The following is a 19,778-nucleotide window of genomic DNA, read 5'->3' as shown; positions in this document are numbered from 1 at the left end:
CGGAAGGGAACGGAAGGGAACGGAAGGGCAGGGCAGGGCAGGGCGGGCTGGCTGACGCAAGGCGGCGGAGGGTTGGCTCAGCCCGCCCGTGATGCAGTTCCTGCGCCGCGGCCATGGCGGGGGACGTGCTGGGCAGGACGGCGGCGCTGACCCTCGGTGAGAGCCCGGGGGGCCCGGGCCCGCACCCCGGCTCCCCCAATCTCATCCTCGCAGCCCCGGCTGTGCCGGTGCCGCGGGGGCCCGGCGGCGCTGCGGCTGCGGGGCGCACCGGGAGCGGCCGCAGCGCCGGGCCGGGCCCTGCCCGCTCCCCGCTCCCCGCGCTTCTCGGTGCGGTTCCGGCCGCGGCCGAGCCCAGCGCTGCCCTGGCTGCTGCCCCGTCTCCCGGCTTGCCTGCACTAAGCTGTTCCCGGGAAGGGCTGCTCCTCGATCCCGATGTGCAGCCGGTGGCTCCCGAGGGTTCGGTACCTCGGGAACCCTTGAGATTTTAGCGAACGCACTGCATGGATTGGTTTTTTAAATGAAGTGTATGATATAATTCTTATATTGACTGACCAGCTGGAGCATTTGAAGGTTTATCACTGCTGATAACCAGCAAGATTTGGTATAATTTAAAGGGTTGGGTTGGAAGAGGCCTTTAGATCACCTCGTCCAGCCCCCCGCAGTGAGCAGGGACACATCTGTGCGTCCATTTTCTTTGTCGTTATGTGTTTTGAGTAATTGCCCGTATTTGTCATGTATCCCAGAAGAGCTGTATGTGTCTGAACGAGAGGGCAACGACTCCACTGGTGATGGAACGCAAAAGAAACCATTCAAGACTGTCTTGAAGGTGAGTGTGGAATGTGTTCTGGGGCAAGTGATGGCCCTTGTATTTTTAAATGTGAGTTTCGTACCTGTTTTTGCAACCTGAGCAGGAGCAAGGTGCCTGCTCAGGCTCTATAAGGATGATTTTGGTTCATTTTGGTTATTTTCTCCCCCTTTTTAGGCATTGATGACAGCAGGAAAAGAGCCATTTCCTACAATTTATGTGGATTCCCAAAAAGAAAATGAGGTGCTTTGGCATTGAAGGGTTTCCTAGTGGGAATGATTTACTGCATCCTGGTGTGAAGGGACACAGTGTAATCTGCTGTCTCTTGCTCTCTCCTTGAATTCTTTAGAGATGGGCCATCATTTCCAAATCACAGATGAAGAATGTCAAAAAGCTATGGCACAGGGAGCAGATGAAAAATGAAGCTAAGGAGAAGAAGGAGGTAGGTTGCAAAAGGAACAGAGTACCATTGTTTTCCAAAAACATTGCAGTGTCATCATCATTCCTGCCCCTCTGAAAAAGCTGCAGGTTGTTCCTCACTGGTGCCAGTTATTTACAACTGGCTGGTTACAGCTATTTAATAAGTAATTTTATTCAAACCAGGCAGAAGATCTCTTGAGAAGAGAAAAGAACCTAGAGGAAGCCAAGAAGGTCGTTATCAAGAATGATCCCAGTCTTCCAGAGCCCAAGTGTGTGAGTATGACCCCGTGCCTTGGCACGTGGTCTGTGCTAGGGCGTGTGGTCAGCACAGAGATTGTGCTGCTCTGGGGTGGGGTCTGGATTAACTCCCTGAGGTGGTGAGCCATTCCCCTATTTAATGGCTTTTATTCCCTGCTCACAGGTGAAGATCAATGCTCTGGAGGCTTACAGAGGGCAGAGAGTGAAGATTTTTGGCTGGATCCACAGGTTACGGAGGCAAGGTAAAGCGCAAGCGTTGTTGAGCTCGTGCAGAACAAGTACAATGGCCTTCAAAATTTGGACATAGAATGAGGCTGACAGCACCTGGTCTCAAATTTTTAAACCAGTTAAGGTGCCCTTCTTTGGATGATCTCAAGGATCACTGCAACACTGACAGTTCCCCCTATTGTGTGGACATACAGACATTTCTTAGTTCAAATCCTATGGGATTTTCAGTTTGGAGGCTAGTCCTGCAGAATTTCCTCAACTTCTGTGTTTTAAGCTAGTCCTGCCAAATGAGGAGCTAACCAGGACCTGCTCATAGTGAAACCAAATTCCTTCTCTTTTCAACTAGGGAAAAATCTGATGTTTATTGTCTTGAGAGATGGCACAGGGTTTCTTCAGTGTGTCCTTTCTGATGAGCTGGTAAGTTGTGATCAGTGTGTTCTGTCATTGAACTCATACCTCATCTGGTGTTCTCTTATGTAGATGTTTTTAAGTTCTCCTCAGCCTACTGACTCAGTTGTGTTACTGTTAAATTGTATGTTTGGTCAGTGTGAGAGCTGTTTAGAAGTGACTGTGTCCTAATCTGTGACTCCAGCAGATGCCATAGGAAAGTTAGGAATGAAATCTTGCTCACCTGTGCCTTTGTGTGTCTCGCTGCAGTGCCAGTGCTACAACGGGCTGGTGCTGTCCACGGAGAGCAGCGTGGTGGTGTACGGCACGCTGAACCTCCTGCCCCAGGGCAAGCAGGTACGGGAGCTCCTCCGGCTTCTCCTCCTCCCTCGCGGGTCAGCGGTGTCCTGAGGTGGGAGGAATCACTGCATTATTTCAGAGGGAATCAGGGCTAGAGAAAGAACAAAGCTCCCAAAGCTGTGCTGTCCTGTGTGAGACAGGCGAACTGTGTGACTGTTCTGCTTCTGCCTGAAACGATTTTCCAATGCTAGACAACTCCTAGACTATAACATTTAACATTTATGTTAATTAAATGGCGTGGTTTCACTTTCCTTAACAGGTTTATTCGGTTTTTATTTTGTGAGGCTAAGAATTTTTTCACATCTCTTTTACTGAGGCATGTTTGTAGGATCGACCCAAGGTTAGGTAATGTGAGTCCCCGCTATCACATTTTGGTAAAAACCTGTGGGTTAGCCTTTGAAAATCTGCATTTCTATCCTGAAAATTGCAGCGAACCAAAACGGTTTTAGTTCACCTCAGGGGTTGAAGTGAAAATGCCGCTTGTCAGGGCTGGAAGGCGGCTGTGACCCACACGGGGGCGGCAGTGAGAGCAGAACTCAGTCACAGACGGGGCTGGAAGGACCTTGGAGCCCATCCAGTGGGCAGGGACACCTCCCGCTAGCCCAGATTGTCCCAAGCCCCGTCCAGCCTGGCCTTGGACACTGCCAGGGGTGAGGCAGCCACAGCTGCTTGGGGCAGCCTGTGCCTCGGCCTCACCACCCTCACAGGGAAGAATTCCTAATATCCCATCTACCGTGCCCTCAGTCCGTGGGAAGCCATTCCCCCTTGTCCCATCACTCCAAGCCCCTGTGAAATGACATCCAAGGGGCAAGCAGTGGACCTTTTCCCCAGCGTTTGTCTCCCATCGGCAGGCTCCAGGAGGCCACGAGCTGAGCTGTGATTACTGGGAGCTCATCGGCCTGGCCCCGGCAGGAGGGGCTGACAATCTGCTCAACGAGGACTCAGAGGTGGACGTGCAGCTCAACAACAGGCACATGATGATTCGAGGCGAGAACATGTCCAAAATCTTCAAGGTGCGCTCCATGGTCGTGCAGGCCTTCAGGGATCACTTCTTTGCCAACGGGTACTATGAAGTAAGTGTGTGTTCCCTGGTCAGCAAGTGACTGCTCTGGTGCCCTGACTCACCCATGTCCTCAGTTCTTCACACAAGCAGTGACAGCCCTGTTCTCCTGCAGGTCACACCGCCAACCTTAGTGCAGACGCAGGTGGAGGGAGGCTCCACCCTGTTCAAGCTGGATTACTTTGGTGAAGAGGCATACCTGACCCAGTCATCCCAGCTCTACCTGGAGACCTGCCTGCCAGCTCTGGGAGATGTCTTTTGTATTGCTCAGTCCTACAGAGCTGAGCAGTCCAGGACCCGCAGGCACTTGGCAGAGTATGGACAGTTGTCCTTGTTCCTTTTCTAACAGCTTGATTTCCTTTACAGTGGGGGAGTAAAAGGGGTTTGGGTTGTGGGTTCTTTAGGTGAGTTTGTGTCATAGCTAAAGATGTGTTGCCTGTGTGTGACTTTGCAGTGGTGTGGCTTTGTTTCAGGTACACTCACATCGAAGCCGAATGCCCTTTTATAAGTTTTGAGGATCTGTTGGACCGCCTGGAGAACTTGGTGTGTGATGTCGTAGACAGAGTCTTGAAGTCACCTGCAGCGAGCTTACTGTACGACCTCAACCCGGTAGGCAGCAGCAATGGGAACAGCCAAGAAAATAGGATCTTAAGCCTTTCCTGCTCAGCACATTCCTTTGGCAGGTGCAGGGCATGGCAGTGAGCTTACTTGCTATTTGTAATGGCAAGAAGAATATTAACCATAGTAAGAATGAAAAAACTGCTGGGCTGGTAAAGACCAAAGCAGGGAACTGTGGGGGAAGATGTTCCCTGCTAGCATGCTCCAGAAGCCAACAGTGTGCCAGGATTTGTGGAAGTGTGTGCTGTGCCAGTGGAATAAAGCCCTCCATCCTAGAAATCAGATATCAGCCGAGGCAGTGATGGAGCATGAGGCAGTGATGAAACAAGTGGTGTTTCAGTTCCTCCCCTGGAACATGGAGCCCTACAGCTCTGGAAATACTTCCTTATCTTTCCTTCCAGGTGATCTATGAGATTCACTGGGCTTGAGGTGGTTGTGTTTGGTTCTAGCTTTGTAGTACTGAGCTTGATTTGTTCATTTAAGTGATAATTTGATAGCATGTGAGCTGGGAAAGGTCATGGACTTGTTGATCAGCTAGAAAAGTATCTCTTTTAAAATGGTGCTCCTGCACCTGTCTTTGCTCTTATCCACAGGGTTTCCAGCCCCCCAAACGTCCCTTCCGACGCATGAACTATGCTGAAGCCATCGAGTGGCTGAAGGAACACGATGTGAAGAAGGAAGATGGCACTTACTATGAGTTTGGGGAGGTATGTCCTGCTGGGAGCTGGAGTAATGTCCTGTAGGAATGCAGCTGTGGCTTGGGATTTGACCTTATGTCCTTCAACACTGGGATAAAAACCTGTGCTGTCACCTGTCATCAATTCCCTGGCCACGCTTCTCCAGCATGTGAGATGGTTGTTGGAAGGAGCTCAGGAGAACTTGACAGCATAGCCAGGATTTTTTTCCCCTTGGTTTTCTGTCTCGTATATTGGGGAGACTTAGGTTCCAATTGAACAGATTTTTTTTTCCCAGACATGTGTCTGGGAATAACGTATATCTAAAATTTAGACGTGTGTCTACAATAAGTTTGTTTTAAGACTTTAGGTACATTAGGATGAAAGGGTGGACATGTGCAGTCTGAAACTGTCTCCTTTCATGCCCCCTTCACGTGGGACTTGTGTACGGGCGTAGTTCCGGTGCTGAACGTGAACAAAGCCTGCTCTAACCACAGGACATTCCCGAAGCTCCCGAGAGACTGATGACAGACACCATTAACGAGCCCATCCTGCTGTGCCGCTTCCCTGCGGAGATCAAGTCCTTCTACATGCAGCGCTGCAGCGACGACTCGCGCCTCACCGAGTCCGTGAGTCCTTTTTCCTGCCGGGGTAGCTCGGAGCAGTGGGGACGCGTGAGGGCAGGAGCGCTCCTTGGAGAGCCCTTGCCGGGTTTTGTTGGGGTGCCGTGGCACGGCTGCCTCGGGCAGCGCCTGCTCCCCTGTGCAGCGGCGTTGCCGTAAGGGGCCGTGCTGCGGTGCGCTGCAGGTGGACGTGCTGATGCCCAACGTGGGCGAGATCGTCGGCGGTTCCATGCGCATTTGGGACAGCGAGGAGCTGCTCGAGGGCTACAAGAGAGAGGGCATCGATCCCACGCCCTACTACTGGTACACGGATCAGGTCAGTACAGCGCCTGCGCCGGCTCGCGCGGGAGCCGTGGTGTTTCTGTGGTGTTTCTGTGGTGTTACTGCAACTACAAATCACTGGAAAATGTGTAATATCCCCTCCCTGCGTTTCACAGAGGAAATACGGTACGTGCCCTCACGGAGGATACGGTTTGGGATTGGAGCGGTTCCTGACCTGGATTCTGAACAGACACCATATCCGAGATGTCTGTCTCTATCCACGCTTTGTCCAGCGCTGCAAACCTTAGCCAACCTTGGGAAAAACTCCTGGAAAACTGGGCAGCTGATGCTTGGGAAAGAGTGATACACACTGCAGTACTACAGTCTGTGTGACAACAACACTTCCTGCAACCTGTTGCTAATTCAAATACCTGTTTAGGATGTGAAAAGGAAAAAAACCAAAACCTCTTTTTTAAAACAAAATACTAGTAATTAACTGGAGAAAGCCTTAGAAAAATTGTTTAGGTGCATCTATGCTCTTGAGTCATCACAAAACAAAGATCCTGATAAGCTGTCATTTAGAAAACAGGATACACTTCTGCTTTTAATTTCTGTGACTTAAAATATGCTGGGCATTTGATCATTTTATTTTGAAATTTGCTTTCATTTTAATCTCTTTTCTCTTGGGGTTTCTCGTTGGGGAAGTCAGGAGTTCAAGATCTTGAAATTCCCTAAGAGTGCCCTGTGAGAATGGTATGGAGAGGCACGAACAAAGGATAAAAATGGGAATAAGTACCTTGAGCACTGCACGTTTTTAGTTCCTGCTGATTTTAACGGGGGTTCTCTGGGTTGATGCAGTAGCAGGGTGTGTAGTACAGTGCACGGAGGCGGGTTGGGCGTGGGGCTTTGGGGTTTTTTCAGATTATTTATTGCTCAGCAGTGCTGAGGCTGGCGAGGCAGGCTTTGCTCCCTTTCCCAAGAGCTGTGGAAGGAGCTGCCGTGGGTCCGGACGTGTCCCGTGGCCCCTGGGCTGGGTTGTGGTGCCTTCAGCTCCCTGTCTGCCAGCAGAAGTGACTGACTGAGAGCCAGAGGAACAGTCACTGAAACACACTGGGTTTTCAGGCTGTAGTCCCAGCAGTGCTTTCCCGTGTCAGGTGCATTCACAGAGCAGCTCCCTGTTCCCTTGTGCTACTGCAGCTGAGCAGCTTCCCTGCTGTAATGAACTTATCAAATAGGGATAATGAAATACTTCATGTGTTGAGTCATCGGTATCGTTTCCAGTCATAAAGCAATTCCTTTACCAGGGAGAAAAAAAGGTAGGTGCATCATTTGCCACCTGCACTGAGACTTGGGCTGGGTTTGCCATTCACTCCTGGAATTGTTGAGCTGTGGATACCCACATTTTTGTAATAAGTGATTGGTTTTCTTCATCTTGCATGTTATATAAACTGGTCTAAATCAGCAACCAATAAATTATGGCAACAGAAGCTGGTGTGCAAGACAGTACTTTAATGCCTGTTCCTTTTACTGAGTCTGTGGAGCTTGCTGCTTGCTATAGTGTGGATAAAAACCCACTTACCCAAGTGCAGTCAACATATCCCAAGAACTGGCATGAGCTTTTTTTCCCATTTTAAACAAAATCCCCACTAATTAACTTAAAAGCATGAATTTTTCTAATTTGGAGGGACCACCTCAGCTGCCCAGTGAGATGTGCTGGAGAGAATCAGTGTGGTGCTGACTAACGTTGCTGAGGCAGCAGTGCTGGGGGAGCAGCCCAGACTTCTGGCACCAGGTAAAGGCTTTATAAAATACTTTCCTTTTCGTGCCTGAAGTGATGGGAAGGCAGAAGTGTCAGGAAAAGGTGCTTCTAGAAAAACATCCCTTGTTTGGGATGAGTTCTCAGTCCTTAAACCTGACAGGGCTGAGCTGCTTTGTAAAGGTTAAAGGCCTCCTTATCAGGGGAGCTGCTAGAGGAAGGGCTGAGGACTTAAGAAGTGCTCATGGAAGAGGCAGATCAGATAAGGAGCTTAAAAGGTGACTGCATGAAAGATGCTGTGGAACTTACCAGAGACTGCTGTGCAATCCCCTCGGCAGCTGGTGGAGGGAGGTGGGGTGGGATGTGGGAAAGATGCTGCAGCTGCTTGGAACGCAAGAGAACCTGCATGTGTTTTTATTAGACAGGGAAACAAGCCTGCAGAAGAGAAGAAAATGTGTAATCAGAACTTGCATCTCTCCTCATCCTCACTTTCATTTTCCTTCACAGTGTCTCCAGAAAGTCAGATTGGTAATTGGATTAGGAACTGGTAAACTGGGCTGCCAGCACTGCTTTCAGGACCTCAGCCATGTCCCTGGCAGCTTTGGGATGACTGTCCTTTAGCTTTGATTAGATTACCACTCCTGACATGCACTATTTTATATTTATCTGTGTTAAAGTTTGCCTGGCCCCCCGTTATAAGGCACTTTTGAGGAGAACGTGGTGCTGCCAGCCTTTGGCACCGAGAGCTGGCTCTGCCCTTGACCTGCTGAGACGTGGAACGCAAGCCACCCACATGTGCAGGATAAGCGCCGTGGTGTTTGCTCCTTTGTGTTTAAATCGCATTTAAATATCATTATCGTAGAATCACCAAGTCCAACCACCAACTTAACACTACCTCTGGAATACCTAAACCACTAAACCACATCACCCAGTGCCAGATGCAGATGCTTTTTAAACACCTCCAGGGATGGTGACTCCACGCCCTCCCTGGACAACCCTTTCCAATGCCCGAATTCCAGTGCCTCAGTTTCTGCCGGGAGTGGAGGTTAGCAGCTGAGCTCCGTGCTCCTGCACCAACGTGTCTGACGGGGCGCACAACCGAACCCTCATCTCTCACGAGGCGCCAGCATTTTTTACAACAACATTTTAAATCTCTTTTTAGAAGATTTTGCAGTTTTAAAACGTTTTGCAGTTTAGAGCGTCACTTCCAACCGGGGATCACTCTCCTTCATAGGAGTCCGCAGGGGCTGCGGAGGGGAGCCGGGGCAGCGCCGCTTGCGGGACACCCGCCCCAGGACCGCCCCTGTGCCGTGCGGTGCCGGGGCGGTGCCGGGGCGGTGCCGGGGGCGGTGTGAGGCGAGGGACGGCGGCGGGGCTGTCTGAGGGAATGCGGGCGGCCAAGATGGCTGCCGCTGCCGCCGCTGCCGGGCGTCACCGTGAGTGTGAGGGCGCCGCCGCGATGGCGGGAACGGGGCCCGGGGGCGGCGGGCGGCCTGAGGGCTGACCGGGCACCGCGGGCGCTGCGCGGGCGGGAGCGCCGCGGCATCGCCGGGCACCGCGTTACACAACCGCCCGAGAGGCGCCTTTCATAACGCTGACCGCGCTGGGGCGGCGGGGCCGTGCGGCCGGCGGGCTTACCGGGGCTGCGGGAGGGTTCGCCGGTGCTGCGCGCCGTGATGGCGGCTTCCCGCCACTGCGCTGAGGGGGCCGGGGGGGCTGCGGGGTCTCCGCGGCCAGCGCGCAGGGCTGTGCCCGGCCGGGGCCAGCCCTGCGGGGATCGCGGCCGCTGTGCTGCGGGTCACATCTGCTGCCCCGGCCGGGCCGCGCTTCCAGCCCTGCCGCTCTCCTGTGCGGTCACGGCTGCTGCCCCCCGCGCTTCCAGCCCTGCCGCTCTCCTGTACGGTCACGGCTGCTGCCCCCCGCGCTTCCAGCGAGCCCCTTGTTGCACGGCGTTGGTGCGGAGGTGCTGCCGGTGCCGCGGCTCGCCGTGAGCCGGGCGCGGGCAGGGCCAGCGCTGCCCTCCGCCGCTCAGCCCGGGCCTGCAGCGCTGGCTGCGTCCCTGCCCCGGGGCACCGCGAGCTTGCCCACCCCGGTGCTCGCCTTAGAGTTTGATTCCGTAGTGCCGCTTCTAAAACGCGTGCAAGGACGCTTTTATCAATGCTCCATCAAGCTGGGATCGTCCTCGTTGCGCGTGTCATTCTGCGCTGTGTCCTTCGTGGTGCAGGTGCAAACGTGTGTAAATCTCACCCTAAGTCAGACACTTGCAGGATGTCCTGAGCTGGAAGGGACTCCTGGGCATCGATTCAACTCCTGGCCCTGCACGGGACACCCCAGCAATCCCACCCTGTGCCTGAGAGCGTTATCCAGATGCTCTGGCAGCCTTGGGACTGTGACCGTTCCCTGGGAGCCTGGTCGGTGCCCAACCACCCTCTGTGCCAAGAACAGTGCAGAAGTATCAATGCAGCCACTGAAACTTTCCTTTTTATTGTTCTCTATAACTGGCATATGGTGCCAGCACCTCAGAAAGTAATAACCCAAGAATTGGAAGTAAAAAATGATTATTTGAAAAGGACCTTTCAGGCATCAGCGACGCTTGGAGTTCTTTAGTTTGCAGCCTTTTGTATCAGTGCAGACGCAGGCATCCACAGCCACGCACTTGTAATCCTGAGCAAGGGGCTGGATTTGCGTTTTGTCGCCATTGATTTCAGCAGGTTTTGAGGCCGTTCAGCATCTGTTCAGGAGGCTATTAGAGAACTGTGAGCTGTAAGATGCTCTTCCCAGCGGGTGGGTCGGCTGCTGAGGAGCTCTGTGCTGTTGGGGCTCAATTGCTGCTGAGCTCCTGTGGTCTGACAGGGGAAATGTCTCACTGAGCAATTGCCGGAGAGACGGGGATGCAGAATTTCACCTCTTTTTTTTTTTTTCACCGTGAGCAATTCACACTATTTCTGCGCTAAAAGAAAACCGTGTAATGACGATGAACTCCCGAGGAGAACGAAGTGTGCCTTTGAAAAGGCAGGCTGTAACCAGCATGGAGTTGTATGGAACTGTGTGGAATGGGTTGGAAGGAACCTTAAGGATAATCTAGTTGTGTTCAGCTGCAGGGTGCCTGACATAAGGACGTGGAGCTGCTGGAGCCAGTCCAGAGAGGCCACGGAGATGCTCCAGGGCTGAGCCCCTCTGCTCTGGAGCCAGCCCGGGAGAGCTGGGAGTGTTTAGCCTGGAGAAGAGAAGGATCCAGGGAGACCTCAGAGCCCTTTCCAGTGGTTAAAGGGGATCCAGGAGAGCTGGAGAGGGAGGGGAATGTGCGCAGACTTGTAAAATCCTGGGGTTTGTGCGATGCTGAGATCCAGATTAATGGGTAGTGAGAAAGAAGGCGGCCCAGGTCTGCAGGTACACGGATTCTGGAGCCGCTGCTCGGTGTTCAAACAGGAGCAGGTGTCTACCCTACATTGTGGACACGGTGTGGAAATCCTGTCCTGCCTGGGGTTAGCCAGCCGTGTCTGACCCACGAGGAGTGAGTGACACAGCCTGACGCTTATTCCTCAGGGCCAGCCCCTTGTTTCTGCTCTGTTGTCACCGGTTCTTTTGGAGTGGTGGGTGCAGCTCACGGGTTGGCATTCGGTTTGTGTTTTGGTGCTGCCTGGCGCCTGCAGAGCCGTTCAGAGCAAGGCAGGATCTTTGGCGTGCCGCCTCGCCGCGATTGCCGCGCCGCGGGCAGCGGCTGAGCGCTGCCGTTCTCTCCGCAGTGCTGAGGAGCTGCAGCCAGCTGCGGGTGCCGCTGCGATGGAGAGGCCAGGCCCCGGCGGCCGCGGTGACCGAGAGCGCCAGGCCGCGGCCGCGGCCGCAGGAGCGGTGGGTGTGCGGTGTGTGTGCCCGTGTGATTGCCTATCTGCCACGGGCAGCCTGCTCCTGCACGGCTCCCGCCTCAGGCGCCCCGGGAGCCCTGCAGGGGCGTTCGTTATCGCCCTGCTTTGGAGTTCTGCTTCCTGGGTTTCCTTCTGATACACACTCCAGCAGAGAGGGAGTGGAAGCTGAGGTCCCGAAACATTGGGGCGGGCCTGGGCTCCTCTCGGTGCCCTTCGGCTTTAACAAAAGGGCAACCTGACCCATCTGCTGGGGAAGTGAGGTCCTGGTCTGTGGGCTCCCTTGGGCAGGGGAAACATTTCCGTGGGGAAATTGGGTGAGAGTTGTGATCAGCAGCCGTTCTGTAAATGCTGACACCACCATCTGTGCTGCTGTGTCATGCGGGACGTTATCCTTACAACAGTGTGCCAGACCTGCACGCACATAGAAAATCCATTCTGGAGTAACCCAGCCCAAACACAACTGGCCCTGCAATGGATTTGTGTGTAGAAAGGCTCCTTGCTGCTGTCAGTGCTGCAGGAGATGAGATGTGTCCCCACAGTAATGAAGACAGACTCGTGTGAGTGGCTTATCTGCTTTCCGGGGAAGCTGTGCTTGGTTTGGTTGGGATGCCCAGCTGAGACCCTGTTTTATAACCTCCCTTAGAGCCAGCAGCTGCGAGACAGCTTTCTTAGTGAGTTTCCAGCTGCCCCACAGTAATGAAGACAGACTCGTGTGAGTGGCTTATCTGCTTTCCGGGGAAGCTGTGCTTGGTTTGGTTGGGATGCCCAGCTGAGACCCTGTTTTATAACCTCCCTTAGAGCCAGCAGCAGCTTTCTTAGTGAGTTTCCAGCTCAAGTTTGTGTTACACGGTGGTTACTTTTTAAAAAGGCAAAAATCATGTAGATACTTGCGTCTGGCCATTCCTGTTCCAGGGCAAGTGTTTACATAAGCAGGAGGAGCCCTGGGATAGGACTGCCTTTGCAAAAGGCAAATGTGGGAGGATGAGCTGCTTGTTTTGCCATCGTAATAAAAATAAAAGCAGTGGGTCACTAGGATTTGGAATCTCTCTTGCCTCCCTAGGAAACCTAAGACAGGAATCTTGATGTTGAACATGGGAGGCCCGGAGCGGCTGGATGACGTCCACGATTTCCTGCTGCGTCTCTTCCTGGACAGAGATCTGATGACCCTTCCAGTTCAGAAGTGAGGAGCGCTGGGATCTCCTGGGGTACAGGCGGTGCTGGGTGTTGCTGTAAACACCGAGCTCCTGTGTTTACTTCTGTGGAGAGCAGCACTCCCTAAGAGCGGTTCATCCCGGGAGCAGACAGCGCTGGAGCCTCTGGGTTAGGCGTGCCGCGTTGCTCTCCTGTAGCTGCAGACCGAGCTCTGGGAAGGGTGGTGGAGTAGAACATCACACGGTTTGCAGGGATTGGCAGGGCCAGTGTGGAGCAGAGCTCTGGGGAGGCTGGCCTGGGCTGTGCTGGTAACAGGTCCCTCTCCAACGCTGCAGTAAGCTGGCCCCGCTCATCGCCAAGCGCCGCACCCCGAAGATCCAGGAGCAGTACAGCAGGATCGGCGGCGGCTCCCCCATCAAGAAGTGGACGGCGGTGCAGGGAGAGGGCATGGTGAAGCTGCTGGACAGCATGTCTCCTCGCACTGGTACTGCTCTGCTCAGCCTCCACCCACTGCTCTTGCTCTCTGCCCTGGAGCCGTGTGCTGGCACGGCGGCTTTGGATGCTCGGTGCAATTGAGCCTGAGGAAGCCTGCCCTGAGGAGAGGTGGCTGAGGCTTAGAGGGGAAGAAAGGGGGATGGATTTCATGTGAAGCACTAAGGCAGGTTTGGGAGGGGTGTTCTCAGCAGCTGCTGAGGGCTGAAAGAGAACAGCTGGAGAAAAGACAAGGCTTTGTAAGATGAGCAGTGCAGGGCACGGCTGAGCGATAGCAGCGAGCCCCACCCGGGGACACAGCAGGAGATAAGGCCGGGCTGGGGTGGAAAGAAATGCTCTCTTTGCCAGTCCTTCATGATGGGAAAACTTCCAACATGAATACAGCCTCCCTCCCCAGTCTCTGTGTCACAGAATCCCTCCCAGCAGGGGGTGGCCTGTGCCACTCTGCCTGGTAGCATCACTGTGGTGGCAAATGGGTGCAGATGCTTCTGTGGCTGTCCTTTCATACAGAGCTGTTGTGTAGCTCTTTGTGGCACTGGCCTTGGGCTTGGCTAGAAAAGGGCTAGAGGAAGAGGACTGCCAAAAGGGTCTGGAAGGTTAAAAGCAATGTTCTTGGAAGGCTAGAAGCAAATTTATTTCATCCATTGAGAATGTGGTGTGTCACTGGTGCCTACTCAGGTGATGTTCAGTCCCTTCTGCACAGATGTGACTCCCTGGCTTTGTTGGAGCTGTGGTCCCTGCAGGTGCAGTCAGAGCCTGAGGCCTGCTGTGTCACCCGAGGCAGGAGTGTTCCTGGAGCAGGAGCCCTGAAGGGTCAGCCTGGCAGCAGGCTCTGCAGATAAAGGCTTGGAAGGTTTATCTGCTTTTCCCAGTGTCCCACTCCCACTTGCTTTTCTTTGGTGACCACTCTCTGTGCAGTCACACCCTTCTCTGGGCACCTCTCCCACCTGATAACTCCTTTGGAGGTTTATTTTCCTTGACAGCAGCTGCAGTTTAACAATAGAATGTGCTCAGCGCACCCCAAGAGACCGTGCAGAGCACTGTGTTCCTTCAGAACGGCTTGGAGCAGTTGGATGTGCTTGCAGACAGCATTTGGGAATGTGGTGTGCTCACTTTGGGAGTGCTGAGCCCTAGGAATGAGTAACTGGCAGGAGCTGCTGGCACCGTGTGAAATGTGGCAAAAAGAAATTCTTTTAGGGTCATTTTACCTTGATCTGGTCTGGGCATCAAGTGAAGCTTCAGTGTGTCAGCAGCAGTGCTCTCATCCTAAATCCAGACCCAGCTCTGTACCAGCTGCTGGGAGGGGAGCTGACTGTCCAAGCCAAGAGCAGGGCAGGGTGTCACTGTTATTTAAACAGCCTGTGTTCAGACAGCAGCACCTCTCTCTGCTGCCCGTGGTCCTGAACAGAACCTGGCACCCAGGGTATTGCTTCCAGGCTGGCTGTGTTCTTCCCAGAATGTCCTTGCCCAGGTTAAACTCCTCCAGTCCCCGCTGTGGTTGGTCAGACTTGTGTCCTTAATGCCGTTCCAAGATGTTAATGAGGTTACTGGCTCAAGGGCTCCTGAAGCTGGCTCTTTATTTGCTGCTGCTCCCAGCTGGGAGCTCTCCTGCCTCCTGCAGAGAGCTGGGGCTGACTAAACCTGTTTTCTGAATCCTGCATAAATGTACAGAGCGGAGCCAAGCACGGGACATCTGCTTCCTTCAGAAAGCTGCTAAATGTTGTTTCAGAGCCACTGACCCGGAAACCCTGAAAAAGAAACTTTGCTTTTGTTCTCCTAAGAACCTCTGTCCTCCAGTTAAAAAAAAAACAAAACAAAACAGCAAACCTCCCCTGCCTGCTTCCCATCCCCTGAGCAAGCCATGCTCCCAAAGCTGGCACCCGAAAGATTAGAGCTAAAAAGTGGAGGAACCTGAGGCGTCCTCAGGGAGAATCACATCGCTGCCAAAATTAGGTGTTAAAGCCATGAAGCTTTTTACAAAAGCCCTCCAAAGTCAGGATGGGAGAGCACGTGTCCCTGCTTCGTGGCTCTGTCCAGGCTGGGAACTGTGCCTCTGCTAAATGCGGGAGAAGCAGGCAAGTGATGTCCCTTCACATAAATCACTTTTCAATTCCAATCACATCCAAGTGAGGTACCAGAAATGTGCTCGGCCAAAGCAAGGGCTTTACAAAAACAGCCAAAAATCGCTCGGCAGGTTTATTCCAGCAGTTTCAGCCTGGCTGTTTTGTCTGTTTTCCACGTCACCGCGCGCTGCTGCGGATTCCCCTGTCCTGCCACCCCTGTCCTGCTGGCTGGCAGCTCCTCACAAGTACTACATCGGGTTCCGCTACGTGCACCCGCTGACCGAGGAGGCCGTGGAGGAGATGGAGAGGGACGGCGTGCAGAGAGCCATCGCCTTCACCCAGTACCCCCAGTACAGCTGCTCCACCACGGGTGAGCTCTGGCCAGGGCTGGGGGCTGCGGCTGTGTCACCATCAGGCTGCTGGGCTGCGGTCGTTCCGCTGCCTCTGATTGTTGTGTTTTCATGGTGTAACATTTTAAAATGTGACCGTAGCTTGCTGCCGAGCTGTTGCAGCCTGACAGCTTGCTGCTGCTGGCCTGGCTGAAGTTGTGGTGTTCATTCTCTGTTTCAGGGAGCAGCTTAAATGCCATTTATCGCTACTATAACCAGAAAGGGGAGAAGCCAAAGATGAAGTGGAGCATCATTGACCGATGGCCCACACATCCCCTGCTCATTCAGGTGTGCATCTGAAGGCTTTGAGGTTTAGACGTTTTCTTTTAAGATACAGAAGAAAATACTGAGAAAGGACAACAGGAAGGCTTCAATCGGAGGGTGCATTTCAGTTGTGTGATGAATGGGTCTTGCCTTCCGTGTCTGAAATGACGTACTGAGGGAATTTGGGAGCTCTGACACAGGAGCTGCCTGTCTGCACCCCTGAGAGCCTCTGGTGTTCCCCACTCAGGCCTTTGTTTGTGTCTCCCCGCGCAGTGCTTTGCTGATCACATCCAGAAGGAGCTGAACCTGTTCCCCCCGGACAAAAGGAAAGAGGTGGTCATCCTCTTCTCAGCCCACTCGCTGCCCATGTCTGTGAGTTCCCTCGGGGCAGGGTGTGGGCACACAGCTGTGCAAGGGCCACTCTGCTCCCTTGCACGCTCCCAGAGTGTTCCCCGGTGCCAAAGGGGTGCTGTGCTTGTGGTGCAGGTGGTGAACCGCGGGGATCCCTACCCTCAGGAAGTGGGAGCCACTGTGCAGAGGGTCATGGAGAAGCTCAACTACTCCAACCCTTACAGGCTGGTGTGGCAGTCCAAGGTATGTGCTCGGGGGAGCTGAGCAGGTACAGCCTGTGCAGGGTGTTGCTAGACTGAAAAAACACACCTTTACTTACATTTTTGGTTGTTTTCTTCAGTCTTGTTCAGGCCGGCCCAGGTTTTGCTCCTGTGAGATGGAATGGTGGGAAGTGTGTCTGCATTAAACATTCAGTGCAGAAAGGGAGAAGTACAACCAGAAGCAGGGAAATAAAAATAACTGTTTCCATCCCATCCATAACCTGCTCTGTCATCCTGCCTAAGGAAATGTGGGTGCTCTTTGTAAGAGTGATTTAATGAGTGATTTCCCTTTCTTCCTGCTTTTTCGTTGCAGGTTGGACCAATGCCCTGGCTTGGTCCCCAGACAGATGAGACCATTAAAGGCCTGTGCCAGCGAGGGAAGAAGAACATGCTGCTGGTCCCAATAGCCTTTACCAGTGACCACATTGAGACACTGTATGAGCTGGACATCGAGTACGCCCAGGTTTTGGCCAACGAGGTGAATGCTCTGTGGGTTTGGGTAGTGCTGCTCTGAAATGATTTCTCCTGGCTTGCAATTTGCTTTGTAGTTGCTTCTTGCATTATTATTTGGGATTAGCTTTAATTTCCTGTAATCAGAAATTCATCTGAACTGGCTTAATCGCAAAATAGGTGGGAGTTTGTCTTTGTAGATTTAGGTGTTTAAAGCATTACAAGTATTGCTCAAAGACAATGAATGATTTTTGGCAGCAGAGTGTGGTGTTGCCCCATGCTAATTTTTGCTGCACTGAAAACCGTGACGCTGCATTTCATCCTGTCATTTGGGTGGCTTCTGAACGAAGCGGGAAGATTTTGAAGGCTACCCAGTGAAGGCTCAGATCAGCAGGTTTAACTTTTTCCTCCTTATTTTTGATTCAGTGTGGAGTCGAAAACATCAGGAGAGCGGAGTCTCTGAACGGAAATCCGCTGTTCTCCAAGGTATCCGCCGTACAGCTTTGCGGTTGTGCTTCCTGCTGAGTGTGGGTGCTTTCAGGTGGTTTTAAGGTGTTTTCAGAGTTGTTTCAGGGCAGCAATGGAGCCCCTCGTGCTGACCTGCCAGCAGGGAGGGTTCACGGTGCCGCACTCGGCGTGGCTTTGGGCTGGGGGGGTGGCACGGCTGCGTTTGCTCCCTCTGACCTTTCCCCTCTCTCCCTGCAGGCCCTGGCAGACCTGGTGTGCTCCCACCTGCAGTCCAACGAGGTGTGCTCCCGCCAGCTGACCCTGTGCTGCCCTCTCTGCGTCAACCCCGTGTGCAGGGAGACCAAGGCGTTCTTCAGCAGCCAGCCCCTGTGAGCCAAGCCCCCCGAGCAGCCGGGCTGGGGCCTCCCCTTGCAGGGAGCTCGCTGATGTGTTCTTGGAGAAGAGTGGTAGGAGGTAGGGAGGCATTTATCCTGGCAGGAGAGAGGAGGTCTCGTGTCGTCCTGCCCCGGCAGGACTCTCTGGAAAAGCTTTTTGTACAATTGGCTTCTGTTTCTATGCAGGGGTTTACTCGTGTGCAGGGTGGGCACGAGTCCCTTAACTTGCCAGCTCGAAGGTACACTTAGTTTGGTTTTGCTTGAGGTGCAGTCTGAGCAGCACAGTCTGTTGTCTGTTCTGCAGCTGGCTTTGGAGACTTTGGAGATCAAGTTCCTTCTAATAAGGCTTTTTAATAAGGTGTGTATGGCTATTTTATTTTTTAAATTTTTTTTTTTTTTTTTTAGAGCATAAAGATAAGGCTTTGTTTTGGTTTGGTTTTCTCCTGCCGGAAACTTCCCGTGAAAGCTTAGCTGGGATAGTAGAACGCACAAAACTTGTTTACATTTTCTAGGAAAAACATTTTCATTATCTGCAGAAAATGATTTGAAGAGTATAAATTGAAAGGAATTAGCCTGCTTGGGTAATACTGGAGAATTTGCTGCATTGAAACTGCGTGTTTCGAGTCTAGCAGGAGCATGTGTGGAAACACGTTGGTGTATCTGTTAAGCAGAATGGCTTTTAAAATTCTTCTTATTTTTATTAAAAAAGGGCTTTTTCTGTTCGGTGAAGTAAATTTAGGAAGTCAGCCTTGTTCTCCAGGAGGTTTATAGATCCACTCTGTGCTTTCTACTGTGCCACAGTACTGTGGTTTTGTGGGATACCTGTGGAGTGCCGTAGGTAGGATTGCTGTGGCTTCACTGCTGTTACTGGAACAGGAGCTGATCAGTCAGGAGTCATTCAGAGCTTCACATGCCAGGGGCTGGGGCTCTCCTGAGAGGCTGCCAGCCCACAGCAGGGACAGCTGGCAGGGGCAGTGCCCCGGGGCACAGGGTCCCCTCCTGCCTGCCTGCGAAGCCACCGAGCCCTGCGGGTGACAGCCCCGCTGGCACCTCCTCGGGCACGCGTTTACTTGATGTCCTTAGCACTGAAATGCCAGCAGCTGGGCACTGCAGGCTGCTTCCTGGGAATTGCTGGTGGCTGGGGAGCCACGCCGCTCGGCCGGGTTGATCTGCTCAGGTGACCGTGAGGCAGCAGCAGTTTGGACCTCTGGTCTTTAGGGAGCAGGGTGTTCAAAGAGAGAAGAGGCCTCTTGTGGTGTGTCAGGGGTTTGTCCCGTTCTGTTTTGTTGTTGGAATTGAGGATGGGGTGCTGAAGGAACGGATGGATCCCGTGCTGAGCACCTGTGCAGTGCTGTAAATCCCCAATACCTCTGGAGAGTCGCTTGCTCCATTTTCATACCTGCTTCCCAGGGTGAGACAGACTGAGATTCCTTCGGTGCCAGAACCTCCTGCACTGAACCCCCTGTTCCCCTCAGAAAGAAGTCTTCCTTGGCCCTTCATGCCTGTGCCTGTTCCAGTGGCAGGGAGCCAGGAGCTCCCCTTCTCCCTCCTCTCCCTCCCCGTGGGCTCTGCTTGCTGCCTGGGCAGGAAAAAGGAGCACAAATGTCCAGGATGTCTGGGAACACTGGCCTTACATCTCTCCTTGGACAAAGAACTGTCTCTGTTTCTCTGTGTGACACTTTGGGATCAGTGGAAAGCACTGTTCCAGTGGCAGGGAGCCAGGAGCTCCCCTTCTCCCTCCTCTCCCTCCCCGTGGGCTCTGCTTGCTGCCTGGGCAGGAAAAAGGAGCACAAATGTCCAGGATGTCTGGGAACACTGGCCTTACATCTCTCCTTGGACAAAGAACTGTCTCTGTTTCACTTCTCTGCGTGACACTTTGGGATCAGTGGAAACCCATCTGCTCTGTCCAATCTTCCTGCCCACCCCTGTTTGCTCACAGCTGGAGGCAATGTGGACCTTCCAGTGCTCCAGGCTGGGACCACCACATTTACAAGTGTGGCAAGCAAAGGTTAACATCACATGAACCTTGTGGTATTATAAATACAGATGGCTTTTCATTTTCATACTGGAGAGAGTCTTGAAAATACTAGCTGGCACTGATTCTGAGGCATTACATTTGTCCTCAGTAATAAAAGGTACTTAAAATAAAATTCACTTTTGAGTGTTCTAACCACAAGCGGGATAATTACTCTGTTGCTG

The 19,778-nt window shown here is 53.0% G+C and overlaps 2 protein-coding genes across 4 annotated transcripts; both read left to right on the top strand.

Annotated features, from left to right (window-relative positions):
* Window positions 1-7,181, top strand: NARS1 (asparaginyl-tRNA synthetase 1). 2 transcript variants are annotated; one of them, XM_041403838.1, is made up of 15 exons: window positions 1-156; window positions 744-826; window positions 983-1,048; window positions 1,155-1,247; window positions 1,409-1,498; window positions 1,647-1,725; window positions 2,058-2,128; window positions 2,369-2,455; window positions 3,310-3,531; window positions 3,634-3,833; window positions 3,992-4,127; window positions 4,730-4,843; window positions 5,308-5,439; window positions 5,618-5,749; window positions 5,871-7,181. In XM_041403838.1, the coding sequence occupies exons 1-15, from the start codon at window positions 114-116 to the stop codon at window positions 6,000-6,002; spliced, it is 1,680 nt and encodes a 559-aa protein (XP_041259772.1). In that variant the 5' UTR covers window positions 1-113; the 3' UTR covers window positions 6,003-7,181. The 2 variants fall into 2 exon arrangements, with proteins under 2 accessions (XP_041259772.1, XP_041259774.1); XM_041403840.1 differs by having other exon boundaries at window positions 77-156; window positions 747-826.
* A 1,605-nt stretch (window positions 7,182-8,786) lies between these two features.
* Window positions 8,787-19,187, top strand: FECH (ferrochelatase). 2 transcript variants are annotated; one of them, XM_041403841.1, is made up of 11 exons: window positions 8,787-8,886; window positions 11,197-11,302; window positions 12,377-12,496; window positions 12,804-12,952; window positions 15,259-15,393; window positions 15,594-15,700; window positions 15,950-16,048; window positions 16,163-16,270; window positions 16,601-16,765; window positions 17,164-17,223; window positions 17,443-19,187. In XM_041403841.1, the coding sequence occupies exons 1-11, from the start codon at window positions 8,838-8,840 to the stop codon at window positions 17,575-17,577; spliced, it is 1,233 nt and encodes a 410-aa protein (XP_041259775.1). In that variant the 5' UTR covers window positions 8,787-8,837; the 3' UTR covers window positions 17,578-19,187. The 2 variants fall into 2 exon arrangements, with proteins under 2 accessions (XP_041259775.1, XP_041259776.1); XM_041403842.1 differs by lacking the exon at window positions 11,197-11,302 and having other exon boundaries at window positions 8,797-8,886.
* The last annotated feature ends 591 nt before the right edge of the window (window positions 19,188-19,778 follow it).

Source organism: Onychostruthus taczanowskii, unplaced genomic scaffold, assembly GCF_017590055.1.
Source record: "Onychostruthus taczanowskii isolate IOZ18803 unplaced genomic scaffold, ASM1759005v1 scaffold201, whole genome shotgun sequence".
NCBI lineage: Eukaryota > Metazoa > Chordata > Aves > Passeriformes > Passeridae > Onychostruthus > Onychostruthus taczanowskii.
Note: the sequence above shows the minus strand (reverse complement) of the source record. Positions and strands in the feature narration are given on the sequence as shown.